Here is a 13,140-nt window from a genome sequence, read left to right as displayed (position 1 = left end):
GCTTTTAATCTCACTTGAGCCGGCTGGCAGCAAATGCGGGTCTGCAGAAAAACGCTTGGTCGAAGACATTAGACAAGGAATGCTACCGGGGCGTCGTGTAATTAACAAGTTACTACATGATGCGGTTGGCGACATCTGGGAGCCATCCCGAAGCGTGTTGTATTAACGTGGTGATTTTTCCTTCTTCTTCTACAGTTTTGGTCCGATTGTGCGCACCTTAAAGTGCTCCAATCGCGGTCTCTCTTTCTCGTGCACGTGCCGCCAAAAGAAGCTGGAGCTATCAGAAGTGCCCCTAAAATTGAGTACTATTTTGTGGAGGGTTTTTAGCAAAATCCACCAAAATACAAATTGCAGGTGAACGGGACGTCAGAGGTGGATACCGACACAGGGAGTGTGGTAGTCTTCAACAAGATCTTATTGATGGACATGAGGACTTTTGATTTTTTATTTACACCATCACCTTCGAATATTAATTAATTTCTTGCAAGTGGCGGCACGGCATCGCCTGACTATCTCTGTTTTGTGTTTTCATTTGAGTGATGCTGCCAGCCGCAAAGCGCTCATGGATCCTACCGGCCCACCGGGAAAGTTCCCGGTATCCCGCCGGTCCCATCCACCCCTCTTCAGACGTTCCATTTTCTCTTTGTGAGTACCTCTCTCTGACACTCCGTCCACGATATATTCATTTTGACTTCACCAATAGATATACTTTGGGCAGATGTTCCAATAACCCTTTGTGAGTATCTCCTTTGACATTCCATACTCCAGATATTCGTAGTTAGTTTTGATATCATCAATAGAAATGAGTCGTCCAGATCTTCCTTGTTGCCTTTGTGTGTATTCTCGTCTGACACTTTGTTCTCGAGATATGAGGAATTATAACTTCTTGAAAGTAGGGCAGTAGGAATTAACTCCTGCTGTTGACACTTCATTAGAATACCATGAAGAATAATATCAGTTTCTAACCCCTCCCCCTCGCCTAATTACAAAAAGGTAAGGAATTATACCCGATCCCAATAATAGGTCGTGGGAAAAAGCGATAGTTGGTAGAAATCAATTCCTTTCATAGAGACTTGAGAATAAAGCTAGTGTCTCCTCCTCCCCTCAATTTTAGTAAGGCGTAAGAGAGAAGGGCGGTAGTTTGTAGAAAACAGTTACTTTCCTTGAGATCTTTAATGTATCCCCCCCCCCCCCCCCCCGTTTTAAGTTTTACATGGCACTGAGACACATTGTTTGGCCCATGTAAAGGTTCACGTTTTACTTTCAGAAACAGCATCTCGGGAAATAATTAAGACAACAAAATTTGAAGACCATCTGGCACACTGGTAATGCAAACATTCCAAGCTTCTAGAACAATGCTAAAACCGCAGAAGAGGGTCCAGAGGGACAAAATAATAGCAATTTTTTTTAATTCCCAAAAATGCGCTAAAAATTGAAAATCATCTAAAAGATTCTCGAAAAGATTGCTTTCCTAAGCTCCTGTATTTTGACGCCATGGGCACTTGGGTATTTGAAGTTTTTTTGAGTTTTCCTGGGCAATTGGGTTTTTATATGAATGTCGTCCGAATATCGTAACGCCATCTGTTTTATAGGAAAGAACAAACACCTCAAAGCTAAAGCCAAACGATAATTACAAAACTCTTGGGGTATTAATGAGAGAATGCAAACTAAAACGGTGTCGCCACAATGAAACAGTGTCAGCAATGGACTAGACTCACAGAACATCTGTCTAGTCTAAACCAATCTGCCTTTAATGTAAAATAAAAGTATTTGTATGGAGTGCTTGTTAATGAAAATAAAAACTAACCTAACGTACTCTAGGCATAAAAATACAGTTCTTTTACAAAACACCAAAAAATTACAAAACTTTTGTTACAAAATGTTTTTGTAAAAAACCCACCCGGTGTTTGTTTGCCAACCCTGTTGTAATAATAATAAAATAATAATTTATCCTCGATGAACATTAACAATCAACCTTCATTTATCATTTCAGCTGGCATGTTGGGATTTTCTTGGGCCCAGGAGTAGCTACTGCATCTAAGTATTAACAAGTAAACATGTGTTCGCCCTAAGGCGAATAACTTTAGCGCATTTTCCATGCATTGAGTAGTTCTTCCCAAAAGCTCACAAAACGGACTATTTATGAAGTGTCTATGGTTAAAATTCCAAAGAAATATCTTCATGAATAAGGAAGTTGGCGCATACACTGCGCATGCGCACATCTAATATGAGATATGTTTGCCTTTAATAGAAGCATTTGTGATTAAGATTTCAAAAAGATATCTTGAGAAATAAGACAGTTGATAGGTAGATAGGTTATAGCCGAGATTATAACTAAAAAACTAAAAATAATAAAAAAAATTTATTTTGACAGCTGAAAAGTTAAAACTTCATTAAAAAAAACTAAAAAATCTATATTATAGCAACATTTTTAATAATAACATCTTTTAAATATTAGCCTGAAATGAGGTCAGTTTTTTTTCGATCTCGTCTGTAAGAACTATGAAAAGTGCATTCTAATCAAAATACTGGTACCTCAAGGAATTCGACAATAATGAATTGTCAAATTATTGATGACTACAAAAATCTACTGTTCCGAGACATATTGGCAAATGAAGATTCCTATTACACAATAAATATAATTATTAACAATGGTGAAATACAAACTTCAATTCTTGGAAAAAGATTCATAAGAATAAGTGCTAGCAATAGCACATATAATCACATCGACTCTGACCAGCTAACTGTTTCTCGAGCAAGTCACACTGTGGCGCTAGTGTGCTAGCATATACACTCGCTCAGTTGCACAAGTTCATAATCCAAAAGAAATCATCATCCAGTATACTTTTAACGTGGATAACTTTTATTTACACATAAGATTAGATATACTCCTGCACAACAGGATGGGCTTAACAGGTTTACAAATAATTTATAAACAAAATGACAAGGTTTGATGTAGTTTCACAACCAATTACTTAACTACTTGAAAATACACTACACCTATAGGTAGGTATTTATGGCCATCCTATGGTATATATAAAAAACTACATATATATGTTTTAAATTTAGATACTCACGTCACTTCGCTGGCGATTTTGGCTGGAAAGCATACCGTCGGCCAGCCAGTCTTCACTAACACACATACAGGCGGCCGACCGGCCATTCCTCTATGAACAAGAATTGTAAACTAAACATCGCATTGTAAGTAAGCTCGGCGGAGATATTGATGGGCAGGAATAATTTTGAGCAACAATAGTGGGCAGCGACGCCGGCCGGCCAGGACTAACAGTCCATGGACTGCCGACAAACTGAACGTGAGTATGGAACTAGGTGACTAGGGCTAGTATCCATCAGGTGACTGTAGTGTGGCTACAGCGACTTTGTGTCAGTGCTGTGTGACAGTGTTATTAGTAACAGAGAAATATTAAGCCACATGGCTCTAGCTACTACAAATGTGTGATAGGCACTGGACCTTAAGAGAAAAGTGAGCAATGGACTAACAATAAACAACCTACCAGAATAACGATTACCTATATGCAAAAACTAGAGATTTTGTATTTACAATTACGAGTACAACAATTTTTCAACAGCAGCTTCAAACACTCTTCGGAAGGACACAGATTAATTATCATGCAAAGAACATTATGAAGGAAAGTTATCAAACGTGGTAGGAACACAACATAGTTCAACACATTACTTACCCAAAAATCTCCCGCATCTTTATCCCTATTCATTAAATCCTCGAAAGGGATGCTGCAATTAGCGACAAAATCATCTGGTGGTATTGAGGCATCGTGAAACACCGTCAGGGTCAACGTCTTCGCATTTTCCACCTTTTGCTCAAAGTACTCGTTCCACACGGGGTCGAACGTTTTCTGTTTTGTGGTGGATTGGGCCACGTGCGTTTCATCAACATCTACCGTCACGTACGGGTCGATTAACTGCTCTTCGGGTTTACCAAACGTCATGTTGTGTCGTTTTTGAAAGTCCGTAGGCCTCAATCCAGAAGCCTCGCATATTTTCACTCCCACCGTCCCAGTAAACATTTGAAACTATTAATCACAGGCACAACGCTCCACGCGAAGTTAAGCAGCACGACCGACCTCCTTTTTACTGCATCACTCACTACATAGGGATGAAATTAATTTTGAAACTGCTGCTGCTGCATTTTGATTGAATTGAATGACGTGAAGGTCGACTTCGGTTTGCATAAAAATTTCCCAGCTCGCTTACCCACAATCCCATTCTGCAAATCTATAAATTAATTAATCACGTTCAGATGGCAGAACTGTAGCGCACAGCTGCTCGCTTCTCCTTCGCTGTCAAATAATTTTAGGTTAAGCTCGCATAACCAAACAATTATGTACTAAACAAATCACAAAAATGATATCGAATATCGTGAGAATACCTCGAAAACTCCTCAAAAACTTTCGGTGGAGCTCCACATCGGCCAAACCTCAACTAACGGAAACCATAGCCATAAATAGCAAAACTTTCAAACGGGACGACTACACAAACATTACAGACAAAATCGCAAGTTTAACACAAAAAAACCTCCATCTCATTCAAAACCATCCAATCTCGCTAGTCAGACAAAGAATCGTCAACTACTTTTACAAGAGCTTTCTCAATTCACGAAGAAATCCGTTGTTTTCAGTTTACGACAACCTATCGCCAATTGTAACGTTAACCCAGAACTTCGACAGCTTATTAATACCCGAAGATCATCCCTCAAGATCAAAATCGGATTGCTACTACATCAACCGCGAATACCTACTTCGCGCTCATACCACCGCCCATCAGTCCGAGTTAATAAAGGCGGGTTTGGATAACTTTTTAATAGTCGGTGATGTGTACAGAAGGGACGAAATCGATTCAAAACATTATCCCGTTTTTCATCAGCTGGATGCTGTTCGTTTGAAGACCAAAGATCAATTATTTTCAAGTGAAAGTGATTTGAAGTTGTTCGATTGTGACGATACCGCATGTATACCGGGAGGACCGAGCAAACAACGGTGTCATACGTTGGAAGCGTTTAAGTTGATGGAACATGAATTGAAAACAACACTAGTGGGATTGGCAAAGGAACTGTTCGGCAATCAAGTTCAGTATCGCTGGGTCGATACAACTTTTCCTTTCACACAGCCATCGTGGGAATTGGAGGTGTACCACAATAATGAATGGCTTGAGATTTTAGGTTGTGGTATTATGGTGCAGTCTTTGCTTACCAACATTGGTGTTGATAATCGGATCGGATGGGCATTTGGATTGGGATTGGAACGTATCGCGATGTGTTTATATAGTATTCCAGATATTAGACTGTTTTGGTCCACTGATTCGGGTTTCTTAAATCAGTTTAAAAATGACAATTTAAAGACACCGATTGTTTATAAACCTATAAGCCAATATCCACAATGCATTCATGATATAAGTTTTTGGTTACCAGAAGAAGACTCTTTATTTTGCAGCAATGATTTTTATGATTTGGTGCGGAATATTGCGGGTGATTTAGCAGAGCAAGTCTTGTTAGTCGATCAATTTACTCATCCAAAAAGTAAAAAAAAGAGTCACTGTTATCGTATAATTTATAGGCATATGGAAAGAACATTAACAAATGCAGAAGTGAATAAAATACATCAACATGTGGAACATGCAGCTCGTGATCAATTGGGCGTTACTATTAGATAGTACATTGTTACAAATACATACTGTACATAAACATGTATTTTATATTTAGTTTTATAATTAAATACCAGTCAAACCTTTTTTAAGTAATCTTTGTTTCTTCTTGGTGTACACAGCCACAGCTCATCAGCAGCATATTTCCCAACAAAATTTGTAATTGGATAACATTGGATTTTCTTCAAATATTCTTTTAACATGCTAGATAGTATGTGAATCAAATATCCATAAAATGTTCTATGAATATACAGCGTGTCCTGCAATTCGGTTTATAAATGGTCGAGATGCGAAAAGGGCACTGTGAATGCTGATCGATTAGGCTCAATTTTTGGAATTTCGTTTTATATGGCTAAAGCATATTCGCATATTCAATTTCATGCAATTCGGTTCATAACCCACGGAGATGTCAAAAGGGCCTTCTTTATTTTTTGGGCTACATTGCCAATTCACGAACTCCTATCTACAAATTTGATAAAGAATAAGTACTAAATTTTATCGTAATCGGTCCATTCGTTATCGAGAAGCTCATTAACAATGAATATTCTTCCAAGTTTATTCTCTGAATATCTGAGACATTCCCATTCGCATATCCCTAATATATTTTACAAGGCAAATGTATATTCTAGGTATATTTAATATACAGGGTGGTGACTTGCGTAACGCATCATAGGGATTTCAATGTAAAATTCACAACATGCGATTATTGGCTCCCCAAACTATTTTAGAGCAAAAATGTATTAAGGTTTTTTGTAGAAAAATTTTTTTTACGTCAATCAACCGTATTAGTTTTCAATTTTTTGCATAATAAAGACGGAAAATTGGAAAATAAAACTCCCATCTTTTTCAATTAATCTGTGATGCCATGGAATTTTATAATACAAAAACTACGCCAATATCCGTCATGCCATGGAATGTCTGCTATAAAACAAATCAAATTCTATCAAAAAGTATTATATTTAGAACAGCGAATTCAACATAAAGAAATACCAAATTACTGAAAACGGTTTCTTAATATAACAATTTGCAATAAATGTTCGAATAAGTCACCATTAACTGCAACCAAGTCGATGATAAAATCCACTTGGAACTGCTGCTAATTGATAACTGGATATCTTTTTGTTTTAGAAAAATTCCAGATTATTGAAAAAGATGCGGGTTTTATTTTTGCAATGTTCCGTCTTTATTATGCAAAAAATTGAAAACTAATACAGTTGATTGACGTAAAAATTTTTTTCTACAAAAAACCTTAATACATTTTTGCTCTAAAATAATTTAGGGAGCCAATAATCGCATGTTATGAATTTTACATATTGATATCCCTATGATGCGTTACGCAAGTCACCACTCTGTATATGTTCAAATATAGGTATCTTTTTGAATATTCCTGGTCCTGGTATATTACAGAAATATTCAATGTTATCTCGGTATAAGTACCAACATTTCTTTAATTAGCTTCCTATAGCTTGAGTTAGGTGCGGTTATTGCGATGAGGGTTTTTTAAACATGTCAACATTTCTTCAAATATTTCCATCTCTATTACGTACGCGTATACCGGGTGGTGCCTAGCGCGACGCAGCACAGGGATTTCAATGGTAATTTCTTTATAGTAAATTACTAGCTCCCATCATTATTTTAGAGCAAAAGTCCCAATACGTTTTTTTAGAGAAAAAAATACTGCATCTGTTCATACTATTACTTATAATTTTCCGTTTTTCAAAACCGTACAAATCGACAAAATAAAAAGGTTCATTTTACAATAAATCAAATATGCCTAGGAATTACCTAAAAAAATAGCGATCACGTTTATTCATTATTTGCCTTTGACGTATATCAAATTTATACTTGTTTATAAATTAGTTAAAGAACTGCAAGTGCAATAACGTTCAAAATGTCCGTCAAAAAACGACAATACATTCAAAGTTTGGCTGCAGTAGCGGAAAATCCGAATATAAGGACCAAATCTTCTTCAAATCAGTTTTTTTTCTTCGATTATGTGGGTACTCTGATTCCGGAAAATGATAAACAAATAGTATCTGATGCAGATGCAGCATACATTCTCTAAAAAAACATTACACTAAGATGCCTTTTATTGCGTCGGTTAGTTGAAACAGAATTAAATATGAAAATCGTTCGACGTCAAACAAAAACAACGATAACTTAGATGCGATGCGCTTGTAGTTTGTTAAAAGATTCCAAAGCATCACTGATTTATAAAAAAGTAATTTTTTATTTTGTCGATTTCTACGGTTTTGAAAAATGGAAAATTATAACTAAAAGTATGAACAGATGCAGTATTTTTTTCTCTAAAAAAACGTATTTAGACTTTTGCTCTAAAATAATTAGGGGAGCTAGTAATTGACTATAAAGATATTACCATTGAAATCCCTATGCTGCGTTGCGCTAGGCACCACCCTGTATATAGAAGCAATTTTCCGAGATAACGGCTCTACGGATTTTGTTCAAATTTTAGATTAGATTTAGAACGGGCCGGATTTTTTAACAAGAAATGTTGGAGCGCTGCATAATGGCCTCGAACTTTTTTTTCAAATAGCAACACAACATTTGTATATTACTTAAATTGTAAGAGATACAGTGTAGGTTAACTGGAGGCAAAGTTGTCCTTTTTAATGACCCACCTTATTAAGAGAACAACTTCTTAGCTTAAACCAGATATAAAAAAGGAGTTTTTGACAGTGTTTTACATCCTTGATGCCTAATTTATTGTTGTGTAAAGTACAGAGAAGTGCCGTTTCTATACGTTGCCGAAGATGGAAAGCTAGCCGCACTCTAGTGAAAAGTAAAATGCGTGTTGTTAACTTAATTCCGGTTTAAGTATTAAAAATAGCATCAGTCGAAACATCCTGTATGTAAAATCAATCAAGTATTTCATAGGATCTGGAAAATTTAATTTCAAATAGACAGAGAAATGGAAAATGTTGTGGCATTGTCGTTTTAATTTTAGTTATTAAAGTTAGTTAGTATATCACTATTTAATTAGGTAATTTAATTCAATTTCTTGTTTAAAACGCATAAATAAGGAACATAGGTGTAAATAGGGATTTCCTATGTCTACTTTTAAATGATAGTCTTCTGAAAGACGCCTAATTTTATGCAACCAATATAAATAATAACTTCTTGAATCAAATAAAAATCTAACTGTCATATTAATTTAAATATTGTTGCTTCGGCTTCACAGAAAATAAATCTCTTAAGCTCCTTTAACTGTTATCGGCACTGTACCAATTGGAAATATCAACTTTTTCTTTAGTTGAATACATCGCACACGAACGAAAATTAGAATACGGAAGTCAAAGCGATAATATTCAAATTAATTATAGGACAGGCAGATCTTCACTTGTTGTATAGGTAGCTATTTTGGTTGCATAAAGTTAGGCGTCCTTTAGAAGCCTTTTTATCATCTATAAGTAGACATAGAAAATTCCTATAAGAAATCCCTATGTCTACTTCTACATATGAATATCTCTGTATAGGGCATATAGAGATGCTACATTTTTTATAGTTCATCTTTCTCTATGATTACAATTGTTTTTTATACATTTTATACCAATTGGAAGTAATCTGAATTATCACCAAGCTTCTTTGTTTATTCATTTGTTCCTCATACAAAGTGTTTGATGTTTGAAACGTTACATAATTCTATCAAATTGAGAGCTCCTAATCTAATATCTAAAGAAAAAACTTATTACTCAAAATGCCCACAGAGCAATGGGCATTGGGTAACATGCTGAACCTAGAGCCTAGGTTATTTATATCATTGTTTAAATACTTAAACAATGGTTATATTTACCTACAAGGTTACATGTTTATAATTAGGTTCTATACCTTCACTAATAAACAGTATTCAATAATTATACCTATCACATCTTTAAAAACAACAAAAACACATACGACCTTTGCTCGTACTATCTCTACACCATCACTTAGTAACAAAACTGTTTGGTCAATATCACTTTTTATCTTATTTTTTTGAGAAAATGTCAAGATCAAATGTTGACAATAAGGAATTATTAGAAGAATTACAATCTGCCATAGATAACGACAAAATGTATTGGATAAGAAATGAGGCAAAACTAAAAGCGGCAGTCTCAGCCAAAAACTACGATGACTTTCGGTAACATGAGCGCTTATGTAATTCACGTATTAATTGTATTTTATATAGGGCATCAGTAGCAGCAGCACACCTAAATCCACTAAACAAAAAAGACTGGAAAAGAAAGGTAGATACTTGGAATACATTTGCAACTTCCAAATCTCAAGAATAATGCATCAATTACTAATCTATTTATTTTAAAAAAAGTATAACAATAAAATGTATTCCTCCAGGATTTTTATAAAAGTAAAGGTACGGAAATTACTTTGCAGAATGAAAAATTAAAATGGAATGATTACAATAACTATCGTTAAACATTAAAAAAGTAACACTGTTAGTAATGTATAAACTGTATTGTTTGTAACAAACACTACCTAAGTACTCCTATAAAATATAGCTTTTTTTTAGCAATTACCGGCGCAGTTGCCCTACCGATAATACTAATAATAAACTATGAGCAACAGACTAACCCTTCAAACTATTATTTACATTGGCAAAAAAATGCGAAAAATCCCAAGCATAAAAACACCTAAACGGCAAACCACTTCCTCGTTTTTAAACATTAAAATTAAAGCAAGAATTTGATAAAAAATAAAACAATAACACAAAACACTGATATAGACACAACCATGTTTTTTTTGTTTAAAATTAGAAATATTGTAAATGCTTGTTTCAAATGCTATACCTAAATGTGATCAGTCGTACAAAGTTGACTCGAATGAAATCTATTTCCTGGGTTGTTGAATGTTAATGGGAGTTTTTACATTATGGTGGACAGGAGGTTTATCTTTATGAAACACCTGTACCGCTTCTGCAGGAAAATCAGCATTACCTTTCGGAATTGCTCCCGAAATTGTTGATGGTTTCGGAGGACTGCCAGAAACCTTCAGGCCGGTCGTATCTTCAGTCAAACCGACAGGTTCCTTGGGCGATTTGTGCTGCGTAATTCGCATTCCGCCAGCTTTTACTGTAATTTACATGCGTTATTAATTCAATATTGTTTAAAAGACGCAATTCTCACCTGCTGGAAGATGACCAGCTTTTAAATGGCACTCCGTTTCCTTAGGACTCGACATTACGTGAACCGTCGATAGAACTTTGATTTCTACAATATGGTTAACAAGATTGATAAAACAGTCACCTAAACGATTATTAGATAATTCTCAAAATAAGCAAACACGTATACAAAAAACGATGCCCTTGAAATTTGTTTTCGCTTATTAATCCAGTGGCGTGCTCATATTTTATAAGGCAGAACAGCTGATTAGCGATGTCGCGAAAACAAGGCGCATTTAGACATAGAATGTGGTTTGTCCAATCAAAAGATCATATGATCTTTGGTTTGTCGTTTGCTATGCATTAATTGAATGCTATTCGGTAGGCCATAGCATAGAGTAAATTTACTCTATGGCCATAGAGTAAGCGCAGCGTGGCGTGTGGCGAAGAACAAAAAACACGCCAGTGGCGGGGGGATAGATAATAGGTTACTTACAATAACTTAATCCACAGAGTTGTATATTACTTATATACAACTCTGTGACTTAATCAGACATGGAAAGGTTTCAATTAAGGGGGGGGGGGCATATTTAAGATATTAAAGGAGCGGGAATTTTAAATTATATATCCATTGAAATACTAGAATTACTACTGAATTACACATGTTATGTGCAAAATTGCTACTGGTTTCATAATTTTAATTAGCATAAGTATTCGAGTCACCAGACCTGTATGTGCGCTTACTATATTATCCACCTTACACTGAAGCATCAAGCAAGTTGTATTTTCCAGTAACCACAGTCAAAGATCATGGCAACGAATGTGTTGAGAAAACCGCAGTGTCCGGGAGAAATTTTCGTAAATTCTCTTCAATTCAAATTGATCACCAGCAAAATGATTTTTTGATTTTTCATTTTGTCAAAATGAAATTTAATTATCTACCTGAGCAATTCATTCTCATGACTGTGAACGGATAGGGATCCCACCCAGGCGCGGATTTAGGCAGGGGCTTTATGGGCTGCAGCCCAAGGCGCGGGGGCCCCATGCCGACTACTACAATATTCTCAACACGGTTAATTTTGTGCTTGACTGCACCCCCGTAGCGCTGCCCCTGAGCATCCTCTTTCAATTTCGAAGGCAGATATGGACCCTGCGCCCCCGATAATCCCGAGTAAGATTTCTCCATTTTAACGGCGGACGATGAAAAAAGGATTGACAATAGAGTCGCATTTCCTTTGGAAGTTCTAGTTAAATACAGGGTGATTCCTATAGTACCTGCCACCGTTTGGGAGCGTGTAGGTGGTGCGTAGGGGAGTATTTTGATATAGGACACTTGGGGTCGGAAATCTAAAATAAGGGTGCCAGAGCCAAATTTACCTTCTGGAATTTCGCGCCTGTAGGTAGGCAACCCAACCGGCCGGCGGTGCACACGGAGCGATCTCAGGCGGCGATGTGTGGCTGACACTTGATCAGAATTTTGTTTAAACCCACGAAATCCCGTCTGCAACGACGCGTATCAAGTGAATAAACACTATGGCAATAGTATAATAATAGTTGGCTAGATGTAGGAAGTGCATTGAGAACAACGGTGGCCACGTTGAAGACTTGTAAACGTTATAGTAGGGGAGCTAACACGAAATCCACTGAACGAGAATGATCAAAATTTTAACCGATGGAGTTCCATTTTGCCCTATCAGAGTATGCTAAAATCGATCGTCTGCCGCCTCAGGTCATACGACTTAAGGCGCTGCGGGTACTTCTTGTGGTACCAATTCTGAAAGGTTGTTTTTCGAGAAAATAAGTTATACACCAAATGAAAACGTTGATAATAGCTCTTAAAAAAATATTTAAAAAAAATCGCGCACATTTGATAACTCCGTAAAAAAACAATTCTTAGTCGGTTTTTCACGAACTTTCTACGGATATAACTAGGTTACCGTTGGAAGAATGAAGCTGATTTTTTTTACAGACTAATGATAGGTACAGCCAATGACTACGAGAGTGTTTCTTTTTTAAATTTTTTCTCTAATTATAATGTTAAGCTAATAAGATAATCTTGTAATTAGAGACAAAATTTAAAAACGAAACACCGTTAAGTCATTAGTAGTACCTATCATGAGTCTGTAAAAAAAATCAGCTTCATTCGTCCCACCGTAACCTAGTTATATCCGTAGAAAGTTCATGAAAAACCGACTAAGAATTGTTTTTTTACGGAGTTATCAAATGCGCGGGATTTTTTTAAATATTTTTTTAAGAGCTATTATCAACGTTTTCATTTGTTATATAACTTATTTTTTCGAAAAACAACCTTTCAGAATTGGTACCACAAGAAGTACCCGCAGCGCCTTAAG

General features: G+C 36.1%; 3 protein-coding genes across 3 annotated transcripts in view; 1 reads left to right on the top strand and 2 right to left on the bottom strand.

The window, feature by feature from the left end:
* Positions 1-4,198, bottom strand: part of LOC116181404 (protein kinase C) — a 41,493-nt gene extending 37,295 nt beyond the window's left edge. Inside the window, exon 1 of the mRNA XM_031501768.1 lies at positions 3,702-4,198. Within this exon, the coding sequence (XP_031357628.1) occupies positions 3,702-4,046 (345 nt within the window). The 5' untranslated portion in view covers positions 4,047-4,198. The remainder of the gene's footprint in view (positions 1-3,701) is intronic.
* A 73-nt stretch (positions 4,199-4,271) lies between these two features.
* On the top strand, positions 4,272-5,775 carry LOC116181413 (probable phenylalanine--tRNA ligase, mitochondrial). Its single transcript, XM_031501782.1, has one exon. It carries the CDS (start codon positions 4,384-4,386, stop codon positions 5,686-5,688), a length of 1,305 nt encoding a protein of 434 aa, XP_031357642.1. The 5' UTR covers positions 4,272-4,383; the 3' UTR covers positions 5,689-5,775.
* A 4,194-nt stretch (positions 5,776-9,969) lies between these two features.
* Positions 9,970-11,007, bottom strand: LOC116159379 (death-associated protein 1-like). Its single transcript, XM_031472348.1, has 2 exons — positions 10,815-11,007; positions 9,970-10,760 (listed from the first exon to the last, which is right to left on the bottom strand). Exons 1-2 carry the CDS (start codon positions 10,867-10,869, stop codon positions 10,519-10,521), a joined length of 297 nt encoding a protein of 98 aa, XP_031328208.1. The 5' UTR covers positions 10,870-11,007; the 3' UTR covers positions 9,970-10,518.
* Between the last annotated feature and the right edge of the window lie 2,133 nt (positions 11,008-13,140).

Source organism: Photinus pyralis, unplaced genomic scaffold, assembly GCF_008802855.1.
Source record: "Photinus pyralis isolate 1611_PpyrPB1 unplaced genomic scaffold, Ppyr1.3 Ppyr1.4_LG1, whole genome shotgun sequence".
Classification (NCBI taxonomy): domain Eukaryota; kingdom Metazoa; phylum Arthropoda; class Insecta; order Coleoptera; family Lampyridae; genus Photinus; species Photinus pyralis.
The sequence above is the reverse complement of the archived record's forward strand: the minus strand, read 5'-3'. Positions and strand labels throughout refer to the sequence as shown.